We start from the raw sequence: 24,069 nt of genomic DNA, 5'->3' as shown, positions 1-24,069 counted from the left end.
TAGGAACACCTTCTGCTTTGACGCCTGCTCCTGGCTGAGCTCTAGCTGCAGGGACTCTGCAATGCTGAACAACTAGGAAAGTGCCTATGTCCACGCTGTGGGATGAAGCGCTACGGCTGCGCCTTCCTTTCTGGAGCAGCGAAGACGCTCTCAGCTGACTTGGATTGTGAACGAGCCCTTGCTGGACTTGGGACACTCGGTGCACTGCACACGCAAGCCCGGTGCACTGCAGCTTCATTCTTTGCCTTACGTAGTCTGGACTGAAGAGAAGACCAGCGACGGCAGTGAACTTTGCCGCTTTTCTGCGTGCATGCTGCACCCACCCACGGTGCATTGTGCACGGTTTCTTTGCTCAGTTCGAGCTACAAGGACACCCTTTCTGTTTCGCTGAATCCATGCTGCCCATGCAGCTCTCGCTTAGTGAAGTGCACCAGGGGAGAAGCACTTGCTGGAGAAGTCTTTCAATGTGCAAGGCTTTGAGCACAGCACCACAATCGGGACACGAGGAGGGCTGATGAAGAACGTGGTTCTTTCTTGGAAGCTTTCTCCTGTGCGAGACGTCTACCGAACATCCTTGCTCCTTGCCAGACTGCAGTGTGCATCAGCGTACACTCTGGCCGAGAAGGAGCTGGCAGACAGCACTGCCATCTGACGGGCGCTATGCAGGTTGTGACGGAAAGCAGACTGCCCCTGGAAGGCGCTGGATGCTACGAGTTCCCGCAAGTGTCAGGGGCAAATGCTGGGTGAGCTTGTTGTCCTGGCATGGTTCTCTGTGCGAGACGCAGGCCAGTTTGAATATGGGCAATTCTTTAAGCCACTTAAAGTTGTGACCGCCTCTGTGATACACACTTAAGAATAGACAAGCTCCCCCCCAATCTCTCTCTCTCGTTTCCGGCGCTGGGACAGGTGGCTGCGGGGCCCGAGTGGGGGCCAGTGGGCCCAGCCTGGCCCTGCTCAGGCCAGGCCGGGCTGGGCCACGGCTCCAGGATGACCCCCCCCCAGCAGGGCTGTGGGCAGCCAGAGCGGCTCGGCTCTCCCCCGCCCCTCTCCACTTCGGCCAAGATTTCAGCAAAAAGCGTCACCGATGTCCAGCAGAGGTCAGGTGACCAACAGTGATAAGCCACAAAGCTGCAAGGCCGAGGTGAGATTAACCCTTTTAGTGCTGTGAAGAGCTGAAAACCTGAGGGAAGAGAAAGAGGAGATGCTTAAAGCTGAAATTCTGTTGTGAAGCTATGATATATCAGAGTATCCCGTTGTAATTTCATGAAGATATGGGGGGTGGAGTGTTCAACTCATAAGCAAAACCACCTGCGCTGAGATAGGCAAATGCTGACGCAGCTGTAATTTCATGAGAAGTTTGGACAGGGAGAGTTGGAAGCAATGAGGACTTTTGCTCCAAATGGGAAAGGAGAAACCTCAGTCCCTAGAGATGCTCCCAGAGATAGTTCTAAAGATGAAGATGAGGAAGACCCTTTGCTCCCAGGGAAGGAGAAGGGCCTCTGTTTTTTTTTTCTGAATGGCTCGACCTTAAAATTGTACCCCAAAAACTTCAAGAGTGGACCCTCGAAAGCAGTTGCGGGAAAAGCTGCAAGTCAGGGGAAGGGACTCACACGCAGGCAGAGAGACTCCTCTTCCTAAATGAACTGAACGATATTTGGAAGTGGGCGGCTGTCTCGTTGTGATAATGTTTTCATAGCACGAGCAAGAAGAGACTTCTCTTTCTAAATGGACTGAACAAGGTTATTATGGAAGTGGTAAACAAACTGAACATCTTAAGAGTTGTCTTTTTCCATTGTCAGTGGGAGAAGGGAGGAAGGTGGGGGGAGGAGGAGAGTTCTGAAGGTGTGGTATAATTTTTTTCCCCTCTTTTAGGTCTGTTAATAAACTTCTTTATATTCTTTCAAGGTTGGTGCCTGCTTTGCTTTTCTCCTAATTCTTATCTCACAGAAGATAAGCAGTAATGAGTATTTTGGACCAAACCACTACAAGCTGGTACCCCCGATCAACTTCTAGAAAGCGTCCACAAAGCCGCCTGTCTACAAATGATCCATGAAAGGAAATTGAATCCTATGAATCCCCAATGCAATTACCTGTTAAACCTGAACTGATGACCCCTTTAATTCGAGGCCTTCCAGAATCACTCAAACCTACAGCAATTATCCTTCAAAAAACCATAGCAGCTGTAGGTCCTGTAGAAAGGCTGGATAGATTCCTTGGAAACCCGAGCGACCAAACTGGATCTACTGATCCTGGGTTTACTCCATATTCAACCCCCTCTCAGCCGCCAGGTTCACAATCGAATTCACCTGCCGGTGATCGCAAAGTTTGGACATGGAGTGAGGTTGCAGAAGATCTGATTAATTACAGTAGAAAATATGGACCTATAAAAATCCCAGAGGAAAAATCAGAAAAAACAAAAGGTGTCAGGTACATTAAGGCTTCTCATCGTGAAAAGCCAGAGAACGTAAAACAGATCCCTAACCGTCAGCATTGGTGGTTATTAGGTATCAAAAAGGGGGTCCCCAGGGATGTGATGGATGGCTTACCCCTAGATAAATTGAGTAAGGTAGTGTCTAACTGGCACTGCCGAAAACCCATTGAATTCATCAATTCAACCCAGTCCGCCCTTCCCCCCCCCCTCCCCCCCGAATCTGGGCAGTGAGTCAAAGCAACCTCTCCCTCAAAGTCCATTCAGTGAGCCAAAGCAACCTCTCCCTCAAACCAGGGAAACTAGACCCTCTGCTCCTTGTCAGTGGGCAAAGAGATGGAGCATGGGTATACCTGAGATTGCTCACTAAAAATAAAACAGGAGATATAATGATCACAGCTATTACAGGTCCTAAACGGGCACCTGTAACTTTTCTGATTGACACTGGGGCACAAATTTCTGCGCTGACAAAGAAAGATGCCCAGAGGTGTGGAATTGTTCCAACAAAGAACCGATATAGTGTTTTAAATGCCTTGGGAACGACAGAATCTATGAATGTGGCCTTAGTCAAGCTCATTTTGCCTGCAGAGGAAAATCAACTCTCAATTAATATGGTGATTGGAGATATTCCAACCAATTTATTAGGGATGAATGCCCTCATTGGGAGGCAGTGGGAGGACTCAGAGGGTCTTCTGTGGTCTTTTGGCACTCCACGTTTTAACATCAGACTGCTCCAAGCCGCACCCTCTCTACCATTCAGCAAAGTAACTAATGTGAAACAATACCCTCTCCCCCTGAGTGCCAAAGAGGGTGTCAAACCAGTGATACAGGAGCTGCAAGAACAAGGAGTAATAGCTAATATTCATTCTCCTTTCAATTCTCCGGTGTGGCCAGTACGAAAGCCTAATCGGAAGTGGAGGCTGACAATAGATTTTCGCAGGCTAAATGCCAACACAGACCCTCTTACAGCAGCAGTCCCAAATCTAGCAGAACTAATCACATTGATTCAAGAAAAGGCTCATTCAATCATGGCAACTATAGATGTCAAAGACATGTTTTTTATGATATCTTTACAGCCAGAAGATATGGACCCTTTTGCTTTCACATGGGAAGGACAGCAATACACTTTCACTAGGCTTCCCCAAGGGTACAAACATTCTCCTACCCTGGCTCATCACAAGTTCGCCCAAGAGTTAGAAAAAATACCCAAAGCTGACAATGTGGCTGTTTATCAATACATTGATGATATCCTTGTGGGAGAAGATGAAATAGAAGAAGTGAGAGATACCCAACAGAAAATAATCTCTCACTTAGAAAGCCGTGATTTGCAAATTCCCTCAGAAAAAATCCAAAACCCTTCACATGAAGTGAAATTTTGGGGAATTTGGTGCAAAGGAGGTATGACATGTATCCCACCTGATACCCTAACCTCTTTAGATCAGATAAAAATGCCTGAATCCGAAAAAGATTGCCAACATGCTTTAGGATTATTAGTGTTCTGGAGAAAACACATCCCAGATTTTTCCATAATTGCCAGACCTCTTTATAACTTGCTGAGAAAAGGGATAAAATGGGAATGGACTGCTTCTCAAGAAGAAGCACTGCAATTGTTGATTTTTGAAGCAACAGCTCACCAGGCCCTGGGCCCTATTCATCCTACAGATCCTTTTCGGGTGGAATGGGGATTTGCCTCCTCAGGGCTGTCAGTACGCATATGGCAGCGGGGCCCTGAGGGTCCGACGAGGCCTGTTGGTTTTTACTCCCATGGCTTCAAAGATGCTGAAAAAAGGTACGCTACCTGGAAGAAAGGATTGTTTGTGGTTAGCTTAGCTCTCCTAAAAGTGGAGAAGATTGCACAACAACAACCAATTATTTTGAGAGGCCCTTTCAAAGTTATTAAGGCAGTCTCTACTGGGACACCCCCACCTGACGGGGTGAACCAGAGGGCCTCAGTAAGAAAGTGGTATGCTCAGATTGAACATAATTGCAACATCTTCTCAATAACTGAAGGAGCTGTAAAAAATCTGGCAATCCAAGAAACTAAAAACTTGGGTAGCAGCCAAGACAAACCTGCCTCACGCATGAAAGTAGCCCCTCCTTTTACCCCCAGTCAGCAAATCCTTGGTTTACAGATACTTCTGCCAAGCGAGAAGGAAAGGTGTGGAAATATAAGGCTGTAGCCCTCCACACTTCCTCAGGTGAACGAATTATCACAGAGGGGGAAGGCAGGGCCCAAGTTGGCGAGCTGATAGCTGTTTGGAGTGTTTTCCAAGGTGAGGCACAGAATATTTCTCTTGTCAGGCCAGAAATAAGTTCTTAAACCTTCAATGCTGCAGAGTCCATGCAGCTTGAGCACACCCAGAAGGACGCGTGCAGAAAGAAGGAGTTCTTCAAGTACCCCTTCTCTAAGCAGCCTTGAAACTGAGCACAACACACTGTGCCTCGGGGAGCTTCCTTCTCACATAGACATGCCGTCACATTATGCGCTCTCGCAGCTCCGTTGCCCACTTGCAGCAGCTGCTACCAAAGAAAAAGGCTCCAGAAGTAAAAGCCACTGCTGGGCAGCACTTTCCCCTTGCCTCACGTAAAGCACCAGAAACTGTCCGCTGCACTCTGTATTTCCATTCTCTGCTGCATCTACCGCTGTCATCTCTGCATCTCAAAGCATACACTTTGGCACAATTCTTTCCAGGGAAAGCTGGAAGATAAATAGGCAGCAGCACAAGTAGCTGCAAGTTGAACTTTCTGTTTTCAACTGCTTAACATGAATCCGCAAACAAGCGAGTGACAGCCACGCTTCCTCTTGCAGCCTGTGCGATGCGCACACCAGCCCGGTGCTCTGCCTTCATTCTTATGCTCTTCGTACCATGTCACGCTTTTATTCTGCCGGAGTCGAACCATCGTCTACTTGTCGCACAGAGCACTGTGCCGGCAGCAAAATGCTCCAGCCGACTGCTTCTGCCGAAACATAGCTGGGCTATGCACTTTCCCTCGCAGCGACATACACCAGCACATTGGGTCTTTCTTGTCGTCCAAATGTAAAGGGAAAGATTCTCAGCTATGTCTGGCACAGAGAACAGGTTTAGGTCAACAAGCTCACCCAGAGCTTACCCTCGAAGCGAACAAACCTGTATTTGCACCACAGTCCAGTGGCAGCCCTCTTTCCTTTACAGCCTGCACAGCGCCAGCAGATCGCGGTGCTCTCTGCACCTGCCTTCTCACTTCCAAGTACCACCGCGCACATTACAGCCTTGCAGGGAGCGAAGACGCGGATAGGCGTGTCGCACAGAAGAACGTGCCAGGACAAAAAGATGTTCTTCCTTTCTCCTCCTCCTTGCCCGAATTGTGGTGCTGTGTTGAAAGTCTTGGCCAGCGAAAGGCTAATCCAGCAAGTGTTTCTGTCCTGACGCATTTCGCTGAGCAAGAGCTACACGGACAGTTTAGACTCTGTGAAACAGCAAGAAAATGCTCGTCCGTCAAGCTGAGGAAAATCCGTGCACAGCACACTGTGGCTGCATACAGTGTTCACACTGAAGAGCAGCAAAGCTCAAAGCCATCGCTGGGCTTCAGTTCTGTCCAGAGCACAGAAGGCGAAGAACGAAGCAGCTGGGCACCAGGCTAATGTAGTCAGTGGAGCAAATTTCAAATGTCCAGCCAAGAGCTGCTTCACAAGCAGATTCAGCTGAGAATGCTCTGGCTGCTTCAGAAAGTAAGGCGCAGCCGTTGCACTCCATCACACAACCTGGCCAGAAACAGGTTCACCCAACCTCTAAACAAGAACCGAACCACATTCACAGCTCCTAGCAATAGGACCATCCTGGTTTCAACATCCCAAGTGTATTGAAATTTTTCAAAATTCCCAAATGCCACTGTAATTAGCCGAGAGAAGATGTGGGAGAATATAGGTGTGATTGTTAATAGTTCCCACCAGATGGCTCCCGAGGTTCAAGAGATGATGCAGTGCCAAGCAGGCAGACAGGATTAGGCTCATGAACAGCAATTCTACCACATCACAAGCTAGTAATACAAAGTAGAACAAAATCATAACCTCAGCCCAGCCACCAAAGTTGATAAACAACACATCAGGGAACACAGACTGCATAAGCATAACAGAACTCTGAGAACAAAGTCAATAGCCCTGAGACCAAAGAAGGCTTCCATATGCAAGTAAATTAGTAATATTGTTAATCTGCTTCCTAAGTGTGTTTATCATGAAGCTCAGAACTCTGCTACTTTCTACAGAAAATTCCTGCTTTGCCAAGCTGTCATGAAAAATTTGAAAAGTTCATGACATTTGTGGTCTTAGAATCTGATCTGTGTAGATGCAATTTTACATCAGCTTCATCTACGAAGAGCTAAAGAAGTTACTTTATTATGGCAGGTATAGTTGCACAGGTAAAGTAATGCTAATGATTGAAAAAAACCCCATAAATTTTACATAGTATAACATGAAAACTGGATCAATCATAGCAATTATTTCACATGAGAATGAAGTAAAATAACAGTTTTCACTGAAAAAAAAAAGCAATTAAACTTATTACTAAAAAAAAAAAAAAGAGCAATTAAGTACCACAGTCGTTCATACAAATTGACTGGTTTTGTCAGCTCAGACTTCCTCCTCTCTGTCAGAATGATTATGTTATTTGGGTATTAATTATGTTGCTCAGGTGTTTGTTAAAGATTTGATCTTTTTCTTCCATATTTAAAGAACAATCATCTGGCATTGGTTGCACTCCTTTCTTGTAATATTGATGTTAGGGGAGGAAGAGGAAAAAAACCCAAAACCATATTTTTGTGCATCTAGTTTTTTAAATAGTGCTCTGTTGTGCTGAGTTTTTTAGTCTGGATTTGGGTGGGTGTAGAAGGAAAGAGAACATCACCTTGCCTTGTCAATCAAAACCTGGAAATCTTCTTGCCGCTTTCTCACTTCTTCCAGTGAAAGTCCTCCTTGATCTAAAGAGCCAAGATATTTCTTTTGCTCATTTACAAATTACAGTTTTATCTGCATAAAAATACAAAAAAATTGTTTCCCCATTGATCAAATCAAACATACACTCTTCACAAATATAGTGCATAGAATTAGATGGTTTGTTGAAGTAAGTTAATATACTTCATATTATTACTTCATATATTTCTCTCTTAAGAAATTCTACGTCCTTATATTACAGCTGAATTGGTCCAGCTTGACACACTGATTGACCTGATGACTAATTTGTTTTGCATGCTCATAAATTGCTCACATTAATATTAATAGCACTGCACACATATTGTCTCTGAGCAGCACTATACAATGAACAGCGATATACGTAATGTCAGATAAATTCAGCTTTTTAAACAGAGAAAAAGAAGTTTAAAACTGTAGTTTGTTTAATACAATTCCTAAAAGGCAATGATGAACCGGTCACAATCTTCCTCAGATTTTCATGCTTCTCCAAGATTCCCCAGCTGCCAAAGGCCTTTATTGGGCAACAGCAACAGTCTATGGACTTCCTCATCTACTTGATTATACAATCTGGTTACAAACCTCATGCTATCTCTTTTAGATGGGGAGGAAAGATCAACAGAATTCTTCTGATGTGGACTTTGTCAGACAGTAAACTGCCTCCCTCAGGAGGCATCAATCCCTATTTTGTTAAAGAATGTCATTGAAAACAAGCCAGTAACTACAAAATATATTAGCTTATTCAACTTGTCAAATTAAAATATACCTCCTCAGAACCACATTAACATGATGGCTGCACTTTTAAAATGTGTCTGTGAAGGTTAAGAGTATCTGACTCCAGCTGCAAAATAATGCATGGCATAGAAGACCTTTTAAGTCTGTATAAGAAGTTGTCCCCACTTGAGCCTAAAATTCAATTCACCCAGACTGTGTTCTAATGAAACTTGAAATCTATATGCTTAGAAGCAATGGGATTTGCTGAATCAGAACTTTCATACTTTGTCTTTATGGAAAGTGAGCTACAGCTGACTTTTGGAGAGCTCTAAAGCTTCTTTAAAAATAAAGCTGCAGCAGCCATGCATTAGAGGGACTGACCAAAAGACAATGTCAACTTGCAAATGAAATAAATATCTATTTCTACTTCTCCTTAGAGTAGAATAGAATAGAATAGAATAGAATATACTGTTTCTGGAATGGACCTACAGTGATCATTGGGTCCAACTCTTGACGAACTCAGGACTGACCAAAAGTCAAGCATGTCCTTAAGGGCATTGTCCAACTGCTTTTTAAACCTTACCGACTTGGAGCATCGGCCACCTCTCTAGGAACCCTCTTCCAGGTTTTCCTCACCCTCTTGGCAAACAAATTATGACAGGTCCACTGACCTCTGCAGAAGGTCCTATGAACACTTCAAGGTAGACTCAAAACTAGAGTAAATCTGCCAGCTAAATGTGGGATACTTCTATTTGTGTTAGACTAGGAGTCACACCAAATCTCTTGAGATTAAAAATATTGCATCACAGTGAAGTACATAAGGTTCAATGTAGCCAGAGTTCACATAAATGTTTTGACAACTCTGAGCAGTTTTAATTTATCTGAATTGCTATGTCTCAGTCAGGTCTAAAAGCACCCTCCTTATCAATCAACACTAGCTCACTGTGAATGGAATGAGGAATTGCATTCTGGTAGGGATGACGAAATGCAGTTACAGTACATTCATTACTGTGAATATCACACTCTCTTTCATTTGCTAAGATGCAACAGAAAGACGCTCCCCTGTCTAATTGTCACTCAGAATAAAATCAAGAAAGCAACTTGGTTCACCTGAATCTTGGTCTGTTCAGTACACCATCTCATCCCATAAAATTCAGGTAAATTCCATGATGCTAAAATAATTCCTACTAAAATTAATGCCCATTTATGGAAGTAAATTTAGGTTTTACATAAATCCATTCATTCTAAGACATAATTAATAGTTATTATTTCAAAGTACCTCAGAATATCTCCTCTTACAAGTTAAAAAAATAATAATTACAATTTCTTCATGCACTCCTTAGCTGAATTTAAATGCTAGTTAACATAGTGAAAAAATGTCATATTAAGAACTACAGATGTCTCTTAAGATGCACCTTATTATCACTATCATTACTACTGTTAATACTAGTTTTCTGTAAGCACCACTGTTACTGACACCTTAATAAGTACTTTACTTTGCTTGAAATAACTTTCACCCCGTCCTACATGTATTTAATAACATAGGGATGCCATATAATGCAATTAGTAATACAAGGGATGCTAAAAAATTGTTCATCAACAAAACATGCAGCAATTCTCCTCTGGGTATATCATGTTTGGGTTTTTTCAATGTCAGACACTCCCGTACTGTGATTTGAAAAGCTATCCTGAATATTTGCAGTACCCAGTGTTCACAAGCCTCTCTAAAAAGACACTCCTGGGTTTCAAAAATAAGTATTTTAATAAAATGCAAAATGTAAAATAAAGAGTGCAAACTAATAATTTCATTGATATCTCCAAGATCTTATTTATCTTTTCACCTACCAATTATACAGCCATCTGGACGCAGTCCTGAGTATTGTGCTCGGCTTGGGCAGGAAGGTTGGACTAGATGACTTCCAGTGGTCCCTTTCAACCTTACCCAGTCAGTCATTCTGGGATTCTAGGATTCTGTTACATAGGTACATATTCACCTATTCCTGCATGCTGCTTTAGAGCTAGTTTATGCATTAGACTATGACCTATGCTCAGGAGAGAATACTCTTTCTTCCTTAAAAAAAAAGGAAAAAAAGGTGTAAATGCAGGAATTTCACTTTGTATATTAACAACAAGACTCCAATTAATTGATGCTATTCATGTCAACAACAATTACTTGTGTATTTCAAACATTTCTGATTCTGTAAGTATTCTACGCTTAAATAAATCTCCTCACGTACTGGTTGTATACATCAGTGAAGAGTCTCTGAAAGAGTCTGTTGCTCTGACATTGATCCAGCCATACATTAACTAGTGGGAAGTCGAGGACAGGGAGTTTACTGCTTAGGAGACTTAAACTGCTGACCCCAGGCTTTGATTTTTGTTGTTTTCATGTACTGCCTCTTCATTTGGCCTGACCATCTACTGGGAATTTTACTGGTTGTTTTCACAATGTCACTCATCATGATGCAACAGCCTTCCAGAAGAAACATGCAGAAGTCTTTGTGCCCTTTAAAATCTATCTTTCTCAAAGTGCCCCAGCATCCTTCTTTCTTACCAGGCTAATTCAATGGTTTCTAGATCCTGTTACGGTCTGGATGGCCCTGTTGGAATACATACTGACACTAGAGAGTGACAGCTCCATGTAGCATAATTGTAGATAACGTTGGCCACTCCAAGCAGGCCATGAGGATACCAAGATATTTGTAAATTAAAATAAGCTACTGAATAAGGATGAGAAGAATGTTCTGTAAAAACAGTTACATTCCATCATCAGGACAAGTCTCTTTTTGATACACAGGGAGACAAAGTTAACCCAGTTTTCGGAAGAGAATGAAATCTGCCTGCAGCTCTGTAGTTCTGAAGTCAGTATCTCAGAGTAAGGCAATAAATACTTCAGATTGCACTGACAACATACAACTCCCACCACAGCTGAGGAATCCTGCCACGTTTCTCCAGCCAAGAGACAGATTATCTAAAATACATGATAAAAGCAGTGCCTGTAGAAAACCAGGCCATAGAATGTCTGCATTCTTCGTGGAAATCTTGTCAAAGACAACTGTGTACAAGAAAACCACTTTCGCGGTAAGCTGAACTACCAAAGAAGAAATAATGGCACTTCATACTGTGTCCGTCCATAGAAAGAAACAATGAAAACTGAATAGCTAGACAGAACCTTAATCCCTAATGAAGCCTTGCTCCTACTGTTTATGCTGGCTAAGCATAAGCAGCTGCTCTGAAAAACCTAGAAGCTGTGCAAAAATAAGGTATCTAGTCAGGTCTCACAAAAATGTCACATTTCTGAACATTTAAATTCCAACAGTAGTCTCTTATACACTAACTAGAGCCAAAATCTAGATCTGCAGTATTTTACTTTGTCTCTTTTTTTTTTTCAATAACCACTCATCCCTCAACTACATCTCTGTATTTGTTAACTAATCTTTTTCTCTAACACTTATTTAAGTTGGTTGATTTGGCCTACCTGCACAACAGGATGTGGCTCCCTTACAGAAAGAGAACTTACAGAGAGAGAGCTCATCTTTCCTGATGTACAGCTCTGTATTTTAACTGGTACAGGAATATTTGAGTGGGTGTGGATTTCAAGCTCAGGAAAAAATGCTTTTCCTTATTCAGTAGACATAGTGACTTCCCCAGGCAGTGCACAGTGCTCCATTTCCAAGTTACAAGATGGTCTGGGGTGCTGCTTCTGTCCCAGTCAGCTATATTTACTGGTGCTCCCCAGTCTTATCCTCATATTCATGGCACATTTCAGAGATCAGTCTTCTGCAACAAAGGGAAGCTGAGCATAGCAGTCAGTAACTCCTCAAAGAGTTCAGGACAAGAGTCTCAATAATGCATTACTTTGACCACAATCTTCTCTCCTGTTTTGAGCTTACATGAGAATGTGCACTTTCACATCCTGCTTCTTTTTGGATCATGTATGAATTAGATGCAAAAGAACACTAAACCAGTGACATTGGGCAACAGAGGACAGGTGAAGGACTGAAAGAGTTTATTCCTGGAAATGTTAATAAGGCAAAGCAAAGGACACAAAGAATCACAGCTCTTCCCTGAATGCTATGTTTTGCTGTCTCTGCGGTTTTTTTGGAAACCTGCAGAATAAACTGTCTTCTCATCTAGGCAGTGGGACAGACACTGAATAACCTGATACACCGGCTGATTACCTTGAACTAATTTGGCCAGAAAAACTTGTTCCATTTCATGTTCCAAGGATCAAAGAGAGAATGAACAGATGGGTTGTGCAGACTCACAAGATTCCCAGGCTTAGAGCTGGTGGCAAGCCCAAAAACAAATGCTGAAAACATTTGCAAGGGAAAAAACTCTGAAAGTTTTAAAGTAGTTCATCATCCATGTCTTTTATTTTGTCCAAAAGCATAGGATCTAGGCTCAGGCTGTTAATAAATGTTTACAGACACCAAGTCTCACCACCCACTTACTAAAAAGTTGCATTCCCACTTACACTGTCAGCAAAAGAGGTCCAATGACACGTCAAGTTTAAAAAGTTCACTTCCATGAGATTCTGCTTTTAAAGGTAACACCTGTATATGGCTTTGTTCTGCATGACAAACAATATACACTTTGAATAGTTCCCCACAACTTTCCTAATATAATTTATGTATTAACGTACCCATTATTTTTCCTCTCACTTGATATACACGTGATTTGTTAACACCTGTTTCCAATTACTTCATTGCTTCATTGTACTGGGAAATTAATCTTAGGTAAATCCAAATAACATAATATTTTATCCAGAGAGTTTAAAGTTTGTTTGTAATGTTCCACATTTGTGGCATCTCCTAATGCTCTTTGCATCCAAGTGAGAGCAATGAGTCACAGAATCACGGAATCATTTAGGGTGGAAAGGACCATAGGACTAAGTGCCATGTCCAGTTTTTTCTTGAATACTTCCAGGGATGGTGACTCCACCACCTCCCTGGGCAGCCCATTCCAATATTTAACAACTCTTTCAAGGAATAACTTCCTCCTGATGTCCAACCCAAACCTCCAATGGTGCAGCTTGAAGCTACATCCTCTTGTCCTGTTGCTGGTTGCCTGGGAGAAGAAACTGACCCCCACCTGGCTACAACCTCCTTTCAGGCAGTTGTAGAGAGCAATAAGGTACCCCGGAGCTTCCTTTTCTCCAGGCTAAACAACCTCAGCTACATCAGATGCTCCCCCTATGATTTACCCTCCAGACCCTTCACCACCTCCACTACCTTTCTCTGGAGATGCTCCAGCACCTCAATGTCTTTCTTGGAGTGAGGGACTCAAAACTGGACACAGGATTTGAGGTGCAACCTCACCAGTGCCAAGTACAGGAGGACTATCCTGGTCCTGGTCCTGCTGGCCACACTATTTCTGATACATGCCACACCCTCTTGACCTTCTTGGCTACCTAGGCACACACACTGGCTCATGCTCAGCCTGCTGCCAACCAGCACCCCAAGGTCCTTTTCCACTGGGCAGCTTTCCAATTGCTCTTCACCCAGCCTGTAGAGCTGCATGGGGTTGTTGTGACCCCGCATTTGGCCTTGTTGAACCTCATAAAATTGGCCTCAGTCCATCAGTCCAGCCCATCCAAATCCATCTGTAGAGCTCTCCTACCCTCCAGCAGATCATACACTCCTGCCCAACTTGATGTAATTTGAGACCTTTCTGAGAGTGCACCTGATCCTCTCATCCAGATCATCAATAAAGATATTTAAAAGGACTGGCCCAACACCGAGCCTCAGGGAACCCCACTAGCGACCAGTCACAAACTGGGTGCAATACCACTCACCATATCTCTCTTGGCCCGGCCATCCACCCAGTTCTTAACGCAGCAAAGAGTGCACCTGTCCAAGCCATGGGCTCAGAGCTTTTCCTGGAGTATGCTGTGGGAGACAGTGTCAAAGGCCCTGCTGAAGTTCAGGCAGACTATAACAAACAACACCCACAGCCTTTCCCCCATCCACCAGGCAGGTCACCGTCATAAAAGGAGATCAGGTTGGTCAGGAATGACCTGCCTTTCCTAAACTCATGCTGGCTGGGCCTGAGCCCTTGGTTGTCCTGTATGTGCCTTGTGATTGCACTCAAGATGATCTGTTCCATAACCTTCCTGGACACCAAGGTCAGGCTGATAGGCCTGTAGTTCCCTGGATCCTCCTTCTGACACTTCTTGTGGGTACGCATCACATTGGCCAACCTCCAGTTGTCTGGGACCTCCTAGTTAACCAGGACTGATTATAAATGATGGAAACAGGCTTGGTGAGCTTTTCCAGCAGCTCCTTCAGTATCCTTGGATGAATCCCACCTCGTCCCATAGACTTAGGGCTGGCTAAGTGTCTCAGCAGGTCACCTGCATAGTAAAATTCTTCCTCACATTCAGGTGGAATTTCTTGTGCATCAGTTTCTGCCCATTGCATCTTGTCCTATTAGTTGGTACCACTGACAAGAGCCTAGCTCCATCTTCTGGCACTCCTCACTTTGATACTGACAGACATTGATGAGGTCTCCTCTCAACTGCTTCTTTTTAAGGCTGAACAGGCCTAGGTCCTTCAGCCTAGCCTCATAAGTGAGATTCTCTAGATCCTTAATCAACTTTGTAACTCTCCACTGGAACTCCTCCAGGAGCTCCATGTCTCTCTTGTCCTGAGGAGCACAGAACCGGACACAGCACTCCATATGGCCTCAGCAGGGCTGGGGTAGAGGGGCAGGATCACCTCCTTGACCTGCTGGCAATGTTCTTCCTAATGTACCCCAGGACACCATTGGCCTTCTTGGCCACAAGGACACACTGATGGCTCATGGGTAGTTTTTTGTCCACCAGGACCCCCAGGTCCTTCTCCACAGAGCTGCTTTTCAGCAGGTCAGCACCCAGCCTGTACTGGTGGTCGGGCTTATTCCTCCCCAGGTGCAGCACCCTGCACTCATTCTTGTTGAAATTCAGAAGATTCTTCTCTGCCCATCTCTCCAAGATGTTGAGGTCCCTCTGAAGGGCTCATCAGTGAAATTTTTGAGGAGGCATCTGCCCCTTCATCCAAGTCATTGATGAACAAGTTAAACAACACTGGTCCCATTACAGAACCCTGGGGGACACCACTAATGACAGGCCTCCAACTAGTCTCTGTGCCACTGATCATGACCCTCCAAGATCTGCTGTTCAGCCAGTAATGAATTCATCACTTCCAGATCAGGCTGGAAGTAATGAATTCTCCAGCCCAGCCTTACAGATGTTTCACAGAAGAGTGAGCTTGGTCTGGCACTGTAATGATCCGATAAGATTTACATATCCTGTTTTAAAGTCAGAAAACTAGACCACGGGAAGCAGAGTGACCCAGGGTTGTGTCCCCCAGAATATTTTACAGCACACAGAGTATGCCAGAATCTGTTTCTAAATTCATCATTTCTGGTGTAAAATATAAAGATGGTGCTATTCATGTGGAAACATAGAGCATAAAGGACACCTGTTCAGGAAGCAATCACCTCTAAGCAGTTGCTATGCTTCAGGATCTCTCTTCCTTAAAGAGGAGCAAACAGCAATCCTGAGAGTGGTGCCTGCCTCACAAAGAGTACATGGGAAAAGATAAGAATTTCCTTAACTCACTTTCCCACCAGCTCACTCATCTGGAAGCAGGTGGAAAAATGAGACAATCACAGACCTCCCAATTCCTTTTGGCACATTGTACTTATTTTCATTGGCATGCATGCCAAAGAATTCCACACACAATTGGAGTGTACTGATTGGAGACAATCATACAAGATTATGCCAGCCTCAAATTTCAGTAAAAACCTTTGTAGACATATACGAGTACTAGTCTGGGAAACACTTGTTAGTGTTGCTACGTAGATTTAGCCTTTCTCTAAGCACAGTGCTTCAGGTACTTCAAACATTTTGGATCCATCTCCTCATCAGCTGCATCTTAGAGTCTGCATTTATCTCAGAGTTAATTGTAATTCTGTGTATTTGCTAGCAACAAAGTTATTTTTGAACCTTAAAACCAGGCTTGATCTTGAGATAATATTTTCCAAAGGAGAGGTCCTTTGAGGCAAAAGAATTAGTTTGATTTGTTCTCTAGAGTTAAACCTTAAGTTTTTTTACAGCTATTTCAGCACATACTTTGAACCCTGAAAATGCACAAAACTGAAATAATGTTTGAGAGAGAAAATTAGATTTTGATTGCCTGACTTTTTCAATCCACTTAGTCTCCCTTCTACAAGGATGTCTACTTGTTTCTACCTGCTAGCACCAAAAAGCAGAAAAACACTCTATCAAATACAATTTAAAGAATCACTTACTGCCCCAAGAAGTTTCTATGTGACAAAGCAGTAGGAAGTAAACTTGGTTCACCTGCTGATTAAAGCTCAAAGACAAATAAGAAAAATAAGGTGGTAAGTTCAGTCTTCATACCAAGATGCTGTTGAACTCAAAAAAAAGTTCGAAATGTTCCAATTCTCTCTTGATCTACTGAACTTTAACTTGTCCCCCACGATGAACTGATTTTAAACAGAGGGCTCACAGAGTATAACCACTGAACCGAGAATTGCTATACTTAGAATGTTTCTCAACAGGCATGACAGACAGATTTGTTAAACTTGCTACGTGTTGTCTTCCCCATTGTGTACCAGATGAAAGTCAAAGGTGCTGAGCTTCCCTGTGACCCCACAAGAGAGCACTACAGATATTCTTTCCAATTTTATTTAATAGAAATTTGCTTATGCATAAAAGAAGAGCCTGAATTTTCCTCATGGCAAATATTGTATAGTAAAAATATACACTGAATCAGTCTTGAATTCACTATTTATCTGACAACAAGTTATAAGCACTGAACACTAATAATGTTTTGTGAATTATGGGGATATAGCAATAGAGTTGCACTACAAGGCAATTCAAACCGCCTGACCAATCAACAAATTGGTTCTTTAAAATTTTTTCTTTAATAGCAATGTTTTTCGATACTAACAGCAATTTCTTCTCCTTTCAAGCCTTTTTCTGGCATTATTTTGCTAGCACACTTTATGGACAAACTTTAGGGAGAAAAAAGCACATGCTTTTCTCCAACAAACATCTGTAAGTGCATCTGTTCTTGTATTCCAAATTTGGTATGCATATAAAATATTGTTGATTAGCAATCTTCATTTACCAAAATATCACCCAATCCAAGCCTTTCTCAAAAACCTGTACGTAAGTAACACTGTTGTATTATTCTGCTTCATTAAGTCATACCTGTTTGTTAAGCCAAATGCAAAGTTCCCTAAATAATAAAACCCAATGGCTATAAGTGAAGTGTGAAAATCAGTATTTTCTCTTTTGAAAGTGAGAAGCAGCCTATTGAACGTACTCAGTTCTAAAGCTGAGGAAAAAAGGCAGAAGCAAGGATGGTGTGTTGCCCCACTTACACACAGGGACCAAGTTACTCTTGAAAAATGTGAATGTTTATTCATATTTATTTTGTTTGTCTCTCATAGGAGAACGAAAACCCGTACAAAATGCAGAATTTACCAAATGCTACCTGAAGCTCTTGATTACTTATCATAATCATAAAATTATCACCAACATCCATCAAAACACTTTTTGTTGTCTCAAGTTCTTTTTTATGGGCACACACATCTGCTATCACTTCCCTGACTGCACTTACATTCAACATACCTTTATGCTTCGACAGCTGTTGGCACTTGTCTTTGGAGCTTGGGTTTGGTGATGCATATTGAGACTTCCTCCATCCTGATTTCAATGCAAAAAAAGATTGCATAAATAGCACTTTGTCAAGACAATGCAAAACACTAACATCCATGTCACTCTAAGATATGCCACTTGACATATCTTTCAGCTTACACCACCCTTCTTTATGTAATTTTATAAACACTAAATGCTCCCAGGAAACATTCCTCACTGCCAATCACAAACACCTCCACTATATTAGAGTAACTGCTTCCAAATATTGCAAATGCTCTTCTACTGCATCATGATGCATGCTGAGGTAACTCTCAGTTACAGAAAAACTCAAACCAACAACCAAAAAAAATCCAAACCAACAATCAAAAAAACCCCAAAACAAACAAACAAAAAACCCAACAACAACAAAATAAACCCCACCAGAGACAAACAAAAACAAGATAGCAATAACAATACAATAGCTGTTCCACTGCCTTGCCAGGAGCTAAAAGATCCATTGGGGAAGGTAGGGGAAGGCTAAAGGCAAAGGGATAGAGAAAGGGGAGTGTGAAAGAGAAAGGGCAGGGAAAAGGTGAGGGGAATGGGAAGAGTAAAATAATCAGTTGGGCCTCGAAATGCAAATGCACTTGAAATGCATCTGCACATGCACCAATGGGGTGCAGATGTACAGGAATTTGCTATTGGGATCTTTGATATCCACGTGCACTAAACATGGCCTCAGGTGAGAGCCAGGCAAAAATCTTTACATGATCCAAGAGCAATATACCAATCAGAAGATGGAAGATAACAGTTTTCACTATCACTAAGCCTGGGATTTTCTCCACTTTACCATGATGACTATAATAAGGCACGAGGTGGCAAGTTGCACTTTATACTATCTAAATATGACTAACTTTCAGCTGAGAAATTTGTCCAACCTTATAAACCAGTTACCTGTCTATAATCTGAGCAATTTGGCTATACCTCAGGTATATTTTTTTCTTTCATGTGAAGGCACCAAAGTTAATCAAATTTACTTTACATTTTTTTAGCTAGACGCTTGACATTAGAACATAGAAATAAAATAAATTCTCATCACTTAAAATTTAGTTATTCTAAAATTCTGTTAGTCTTCCTCTACAGTCTCAACAAACAGTGTTTGCACATAAGATTGGTTTCCTTCCCTTGCATAGCTAAGTGACCAAGGTAACTGCACTTTCAAACTGTTTAAACTACATAACGTTACATCTACATGTATCACATTTTCATTTGATCAGGGACAGCTAAATTTCATGCTTTATCAAATTTTTTACTGTTTTATAACACAAAAAGTACCACACATAACATCCTCTTTAAATGTTAACAGCATGGAAAAGAAACACATTTGCCTCACAATATAGACTCATTCTAAAAATATACATCAAATTAGTCTATGAAGTTTTACTTTTTAGAGAAAGAAATTAAAATATTCTTTTAGACTATTCATCCTGTTTACAGTATTTTTTTAAAGAGTTCAGCAACAAAGTCAAACCTGTTGGGAAAACCAGGATTCAATGTTACCATTCAGGAACCAAAGGTACAGTATCATGTAAGAAGCAAATATCTGTAAGTTGTAAAAAAGCCTACTGCAAAGCAGCACATGGAATTATCTTCTATTATACTAAAATTAAATTACTCCCTCTCCACATCATGTGTGTGAATGAATGCGTAATATATAATTACCTCTTACAGTTCCTAGCCTGGTATCTCATTCCATTAATTTGATTTTTCACAATATGGATACCTCTGTTTGGTCTTTCGTGCTTTTGCCACTACTTACCACTTAAGATTACTTCAAGGCACTAAATGTTTCAGGTTTTTTAGATAATACCCATTTGTTTGTCAGCCACTGGACATACTTGTTTTGCAATACAAAATCTATAAATTCTGGCAGGTTTAGGTTAGTCCTTTGACTTAATCTATATATACTAAATCTTAAAGTTCAGTTGCAATTTAACAGTTCAAACTTTTAGATTGTTTTTAAAAGCTTATTCTATAGTCACTTTCCAAGTAAGTAGAAGACACTAAAAATAAAAAATTTATTTGAATGAAAGCAATCACATGCATAGGATCCCTTATTACCTAGAAAGAGGTTATAAAAACTGAAAAATCCAAATGAAAAAGGGTGTAAAAGATGGGAGGAAAGTGATTATCTCATGCTTGCATCACTTCAGAATACAGAATGAAGCGCTGTGATCAATAAACTTCATTGTTACCATGTTTCAGCAAGACAAGGAGAGTTTAGAATCAGCCATGGAATGCAAAAGCCTCAGACAGAGCAGGAATTCTTGCAGTGCAGAAAAGTTTTGTATGTCAAAAGGAGCTGCGGTGTTTTACTGACACCTTAGTAAATTATTAACACCCTGGTCTGCTGCTTAAAAATATATTATCTATTTATACTGGTTGACGGTGTGTGGTCTGCAGCTTCAAAAGAGGTAGCTCTGACCAACTCAGACCTGTGGACATGAGATGTAAAGAACAGGTAATCTGTCAAAGGGGAAGAGAGAGTAAAATTAATATAGCCGGGTTATGGAACATAGAAAAATCAAGATACGGCATGCTCTGATTTCTTGATTTTCACAGTTTAAACATAAGAACTAATAGCCTTGAATCTTTATGTTAAACCTGAGGAAGGATGTCTGAAGAAGAGCAGAGAAACTGTTTGAAGGTCTTGAGAGCAAGTCTGATGAGCGGGTGAGGGAGCTGGGGTTGCTGAGCCTGGAGAAAAGGAGGCTCAGGGGAAGATCTTATCACTCTCTGAAGCTATTGAGCAAGGCAGGTGTAAGGCTCTTTTTCCAAGTAAGAAATTATAGGATGACAGGAAACAGCATCAAGTTACACCAGGGGAGGTTTAGACTGGATATTAGGAAAAATTTCCTCATTGAAAGGGTTGTCAAGCCCTGGAACAGGCTCCCCAGGGAAGTCAGTGGTTGAGTTGCTGTCTCTGGAGGTATTTCCAAGACCCATAGGTGTGGCGATTTGGGACATGTTTCAGTGGAGGACTTGGCAGTATTAGGTTTATGGCTGGACTCAAGCTTAAAGACCTTTTCCATTCTATCATTCTAAGGGGAGAAAAAGTTAATGTTATTCACCAACAGTTGGTGAGCAGTGTTGTTTGTAGAACACAGGATGCTAATTCCCCAAAGTGTACCTTTCAGGGGCTTATGGTATGAAGAGAACTTTGTTTTCTAAAGCAATGGCAGCATAAAGATTGGAGGTCACGTTGTTTGTAAGTGTATGTGGTATCATAATCACAGCGTGTGGCTGTACTTGAGTATTATAAGTGGAGTCCATTTCTCCATCAAGCACTTAAGAGCATGGGAGAAAAGTGTGCCCTTATTTTTTCTCCCAAACAAAAGGCCATCACACCATAGTGCAAACGGCTTCCTAAATATTTCACATGAAACTGCAGCTGCCAGTGAGGTTATGTTCATGCCAGTGAAAGAAGACGCCGCGAAAGCCTAACAATTCGGTGTGAACGCAACGGTGTTCAGGACAATAGGGAGCGCGGTTTAAACGGACGGTGATCTTTGTAAAGCCCCTGGAGAACACTGTCTAGGGAAAATGCTAAACCAGAACACAGGGGCGGTTTGAGCCCTGCCATCCCTTTTTCTATGAGAGGTTTGTAGGTCTGAAACCCTGCCAGCTAGGACAAGACTGTTTCCTAAAACTTGGTAGTCCCAACCCTTCCAGCGCCTTTCTCGCGGAAACCGGCGAGGTGCAGCCGGAGGAGCCCGAGCGGGCTCAGGTCAGAAACCCCCAGCACCCAGCGGGACTTACCAGGCCGGGCGGTGCGAGGCCGGAGAGCCGCGGGGCGCACGGCGGAGGCGGCCGGGGGCGACCGGAGCCCGGGCCCGGAGGATGCCGCTCACCCCGGGCACAGCCGGAGCAGCGCGGAGCGCCGGGCAGGGGCGCGGGCTCCGGAACAGCACTGCCCTGCCCCTGCCCCCGCTCCCGGAGCCCAGCCCAATACGTCCGGGACAGAATCCCGTCTCTCTGGCTCAGCGGCCGGTCCCGGGATACAGGCCAGGCTGCGTGTAAAGCTTCACCTCTTTTAAAGAGCTCATCTGCATCGATGAGCAGCAGGTCCAGTAACTAATCTAATCTAATCTAATCTTGTAATCTAATCTTTTTCATGCAGTCTCCTGTAGTAAAATTCTAATTGTTTGCAAGGCAAACTGAAACATAAACTCGTAAAGCTACTCAAAAAGTGTTTATCTATCTGTCCATGGATTGCTAACACCTGTCACGTGCTGTACTCTGTGCTTGTGCAATGTTCTCATGTTGAGGGATCTCGCTGTCTAGCCCTCCCAATTGCTCAATACATATTTATCATTAAAAGTGAGCCTAACTAAAAAATCCATTAAAGTGAAAGAAAATACTAACAATGAGGATGTGGAACTAGGTTTATTATTTGCAGAAAAGCCTAAGTATTAATTTCTTCACATGATCTAGATGTAGGTAGTTTCTTAATGCACAACTGCTTCTTATTTACCTATATAAGGATGTTTGAACCTGAATGTAATATGAAGTGGACTCAGAGCTCAGGTGGGTCAGGTGAATACTTGAAATATGCCATTATTTCCTCATTAGGTGTGGCAGACATGTAGACAAGAGTCTGTATTCTCCCATGACAGGTACTTAAGTTGATAATTTTGCACAAAATAATTCTGGGTGTTCAATCCCAGTCTTCTTGTTTTTCTTTCCTGACCCTGCTGTACAAAGGTTACTACAAACTGTCACAACATCTGATCTGCTGGTCATTGGCTATTCAAACTCATTATTCCATTCCTGCAAACTGGTAGTGTTGCTAACAGCTACAGGTATTAGGAATCCTAGTAAAATCTAGCAAAAATGGTCTATTGGTCAGCACTCAACTAGTTGCTCCCAAAAAAGTAGCTGCTTGTCTCTTCACATATTCACCTAATGTGTACCAAAAGTCCCATTACCTTCCTTCGTAATAGATTTTTTTTTTCTTCTAGGCCTGTCCAGAGTATATCCAGATGCTATGCAGCAAGACAAATTCATTCAGATTTCTTTTCATGTGGGAATCACCAAATGATTTGGAAATTCTTGAAGATATTTGCTACATGTTTCAAGGTACGGGGGAGGGTAAAAGAGGGGAAGACAGCCACCTCTTCTTTTTCCACCTATGAAATTGGTCGTCTAGAAGGGTGGTGTTTGCATGGGAAGATATATCATAAGTTAAACTCTCATACCCCTGTCCATTTTGTGTTAGAATTAAACACCATTCTAACATTAAGCAAAATCATAAGCAAAACCAATTTCAGGTAATTTCAAAATTGCCATTTAAAAAAATGTCTAAATTTTTTACAGTGCAAACCTGTTAAAGAAATAAAACATTCACAACACAAGGTTGTCCCTAATGATATGTGTAAGAATTAGAGCTTCATAAAAAGGTATATTTGTTCCAAAACAAGGAGTTATGAAATGTAAAAACTGGATTAAGAACAATAAAAGGACTTGCAGCACTGGAAAAATGTATTCTCTTCTGTCCAAATTAGGTTAGTTTTTGTATCCATATGGTAATCATTATGTATATTCTCATAATTTTGCTTACTCTTGTATAATGAAAGCTGTTTCACTTCACTGTTTCTTCAGCACACTTACATCTCTTGTTAGACCATTCATGCAGCCAAAAAATCTATTTTACAATGCTCCAGAAAGGTTACCTCTGCCATATGGTTCAGCAATCACTTCAATGATGAATCTAACACAGATCTTCTTTCACTGACACTTTTGGGTGTTCTGTTTGTCCTGTAAAATGTATTTCTACAGCAGACCTACCTGTGTTATGGCATGAGACTTTACAATCATCCTACACTCAATGCTCTCCAACATACCTACATCTCAAACATTTTTAAGCTCAACGTTATGTCCTCATTCCTCAGTGACAGGACAAGAGGAAACAAGTTGCCCCATGAGGCTGCAGGTTGGAGGTTTAGACTGAATATCAGGAAAAACTTCTTTGAAAGTACTGAAAGGACTGCCCAGGGAAGTGTTTGAGTCACCATCCATGGAGGTATTTAAAAGATGGACGTGTGATTAGGGACATGGTTTAGTGGTGGACTTGGAAGTGTTAGATTAACTCATTGATGAGTTAATGGGACTCATTGATCTTAAGGCTCTTTTCGAACCTAAATGATTCTATGATTCTGAATGTCTGAATAGCTTCATTATCTTAAGAAATATAGGAAGTGTTCAGTGGATTAAATTTAGGGTTGTACATCACCTGTCAGTTTGATCTGGCTTTTAAACATGTCAAAGAAGTAG

At 42.1% G+C, this 24,069-nt stretch overlaps 1 protein-coding gene across 1 annotated transcript; it reads right to left on the bottom strand.

Moving 5' to 3' along the window:
• Positions 1 to 3,507: 3,507 nt before the first annotated feature.
• On the bottom strand, positions 3,508 to 23,004 carry LOC125317623 (protein shank-like). The gene is made up of 4 exons (XM_048287532.1): positions 22,995 to 23,004; positions 21,556 to 21,842; positions 17,731 to 17,805; positions 3,508 to 4,226 (listed from the first exon to the last, which is right to left on the bottom strand). Exons 1-4 carry the CDS (start codon positions 23,002 to 23,004, stop codon positions 4,185 to 4,187), a joined length of 414 nt encoding a protein of 137 aa, XP_048143489.1. The 3' UTR covers positions 3,508 to 4,184.
• Positions 23,005 to 24,069: the final 1,065 nt, after the last annotated feature.

This window comes from Corvus hawaiiensis, chromosome 1, assembly GCF_020740725.1.
Source record: "Corvus hawaiiensis isolate bCorHaw1 chromosome 1, bCorHaw1.pri.cur, whole genome shotgun sequence".
In the NCBI taxonomy this organism is placed as follows: domain Eukaryota; kingdom Metazoa; phylum Chordata; class Aves; order Passeriformes; family Corvidae; genus Corvus; species Corvus hawaiiensis.
Note: the sequence above shows the minus strand (reverse complement) of the source record. Positions and strands in the feature narration are given on the sequence as shown.

What these genes read in the sequence shown, in the direction of transcription:
- LOC125317623 (XM_048287532.1), bottom strand. An exon ending in GCCTCGCACCGCCCGGCCTG is followed by an intron (nt 17,806 to 21,555) that starts GTAAGTCCCGCT and finishes CATTGAAATCAG; the next exon opens with GATGGAGGAAGTCTCAATAT. An exon ending in ACAGCTGTCGAAGCATAAAG is followed by an intron (nt 4,227 to 17,730) that starts GTATGTTGAATG and finishes CCTTTCTTCCAG; the next exon opens with GTAGCGTACCTTTTTTCAGC.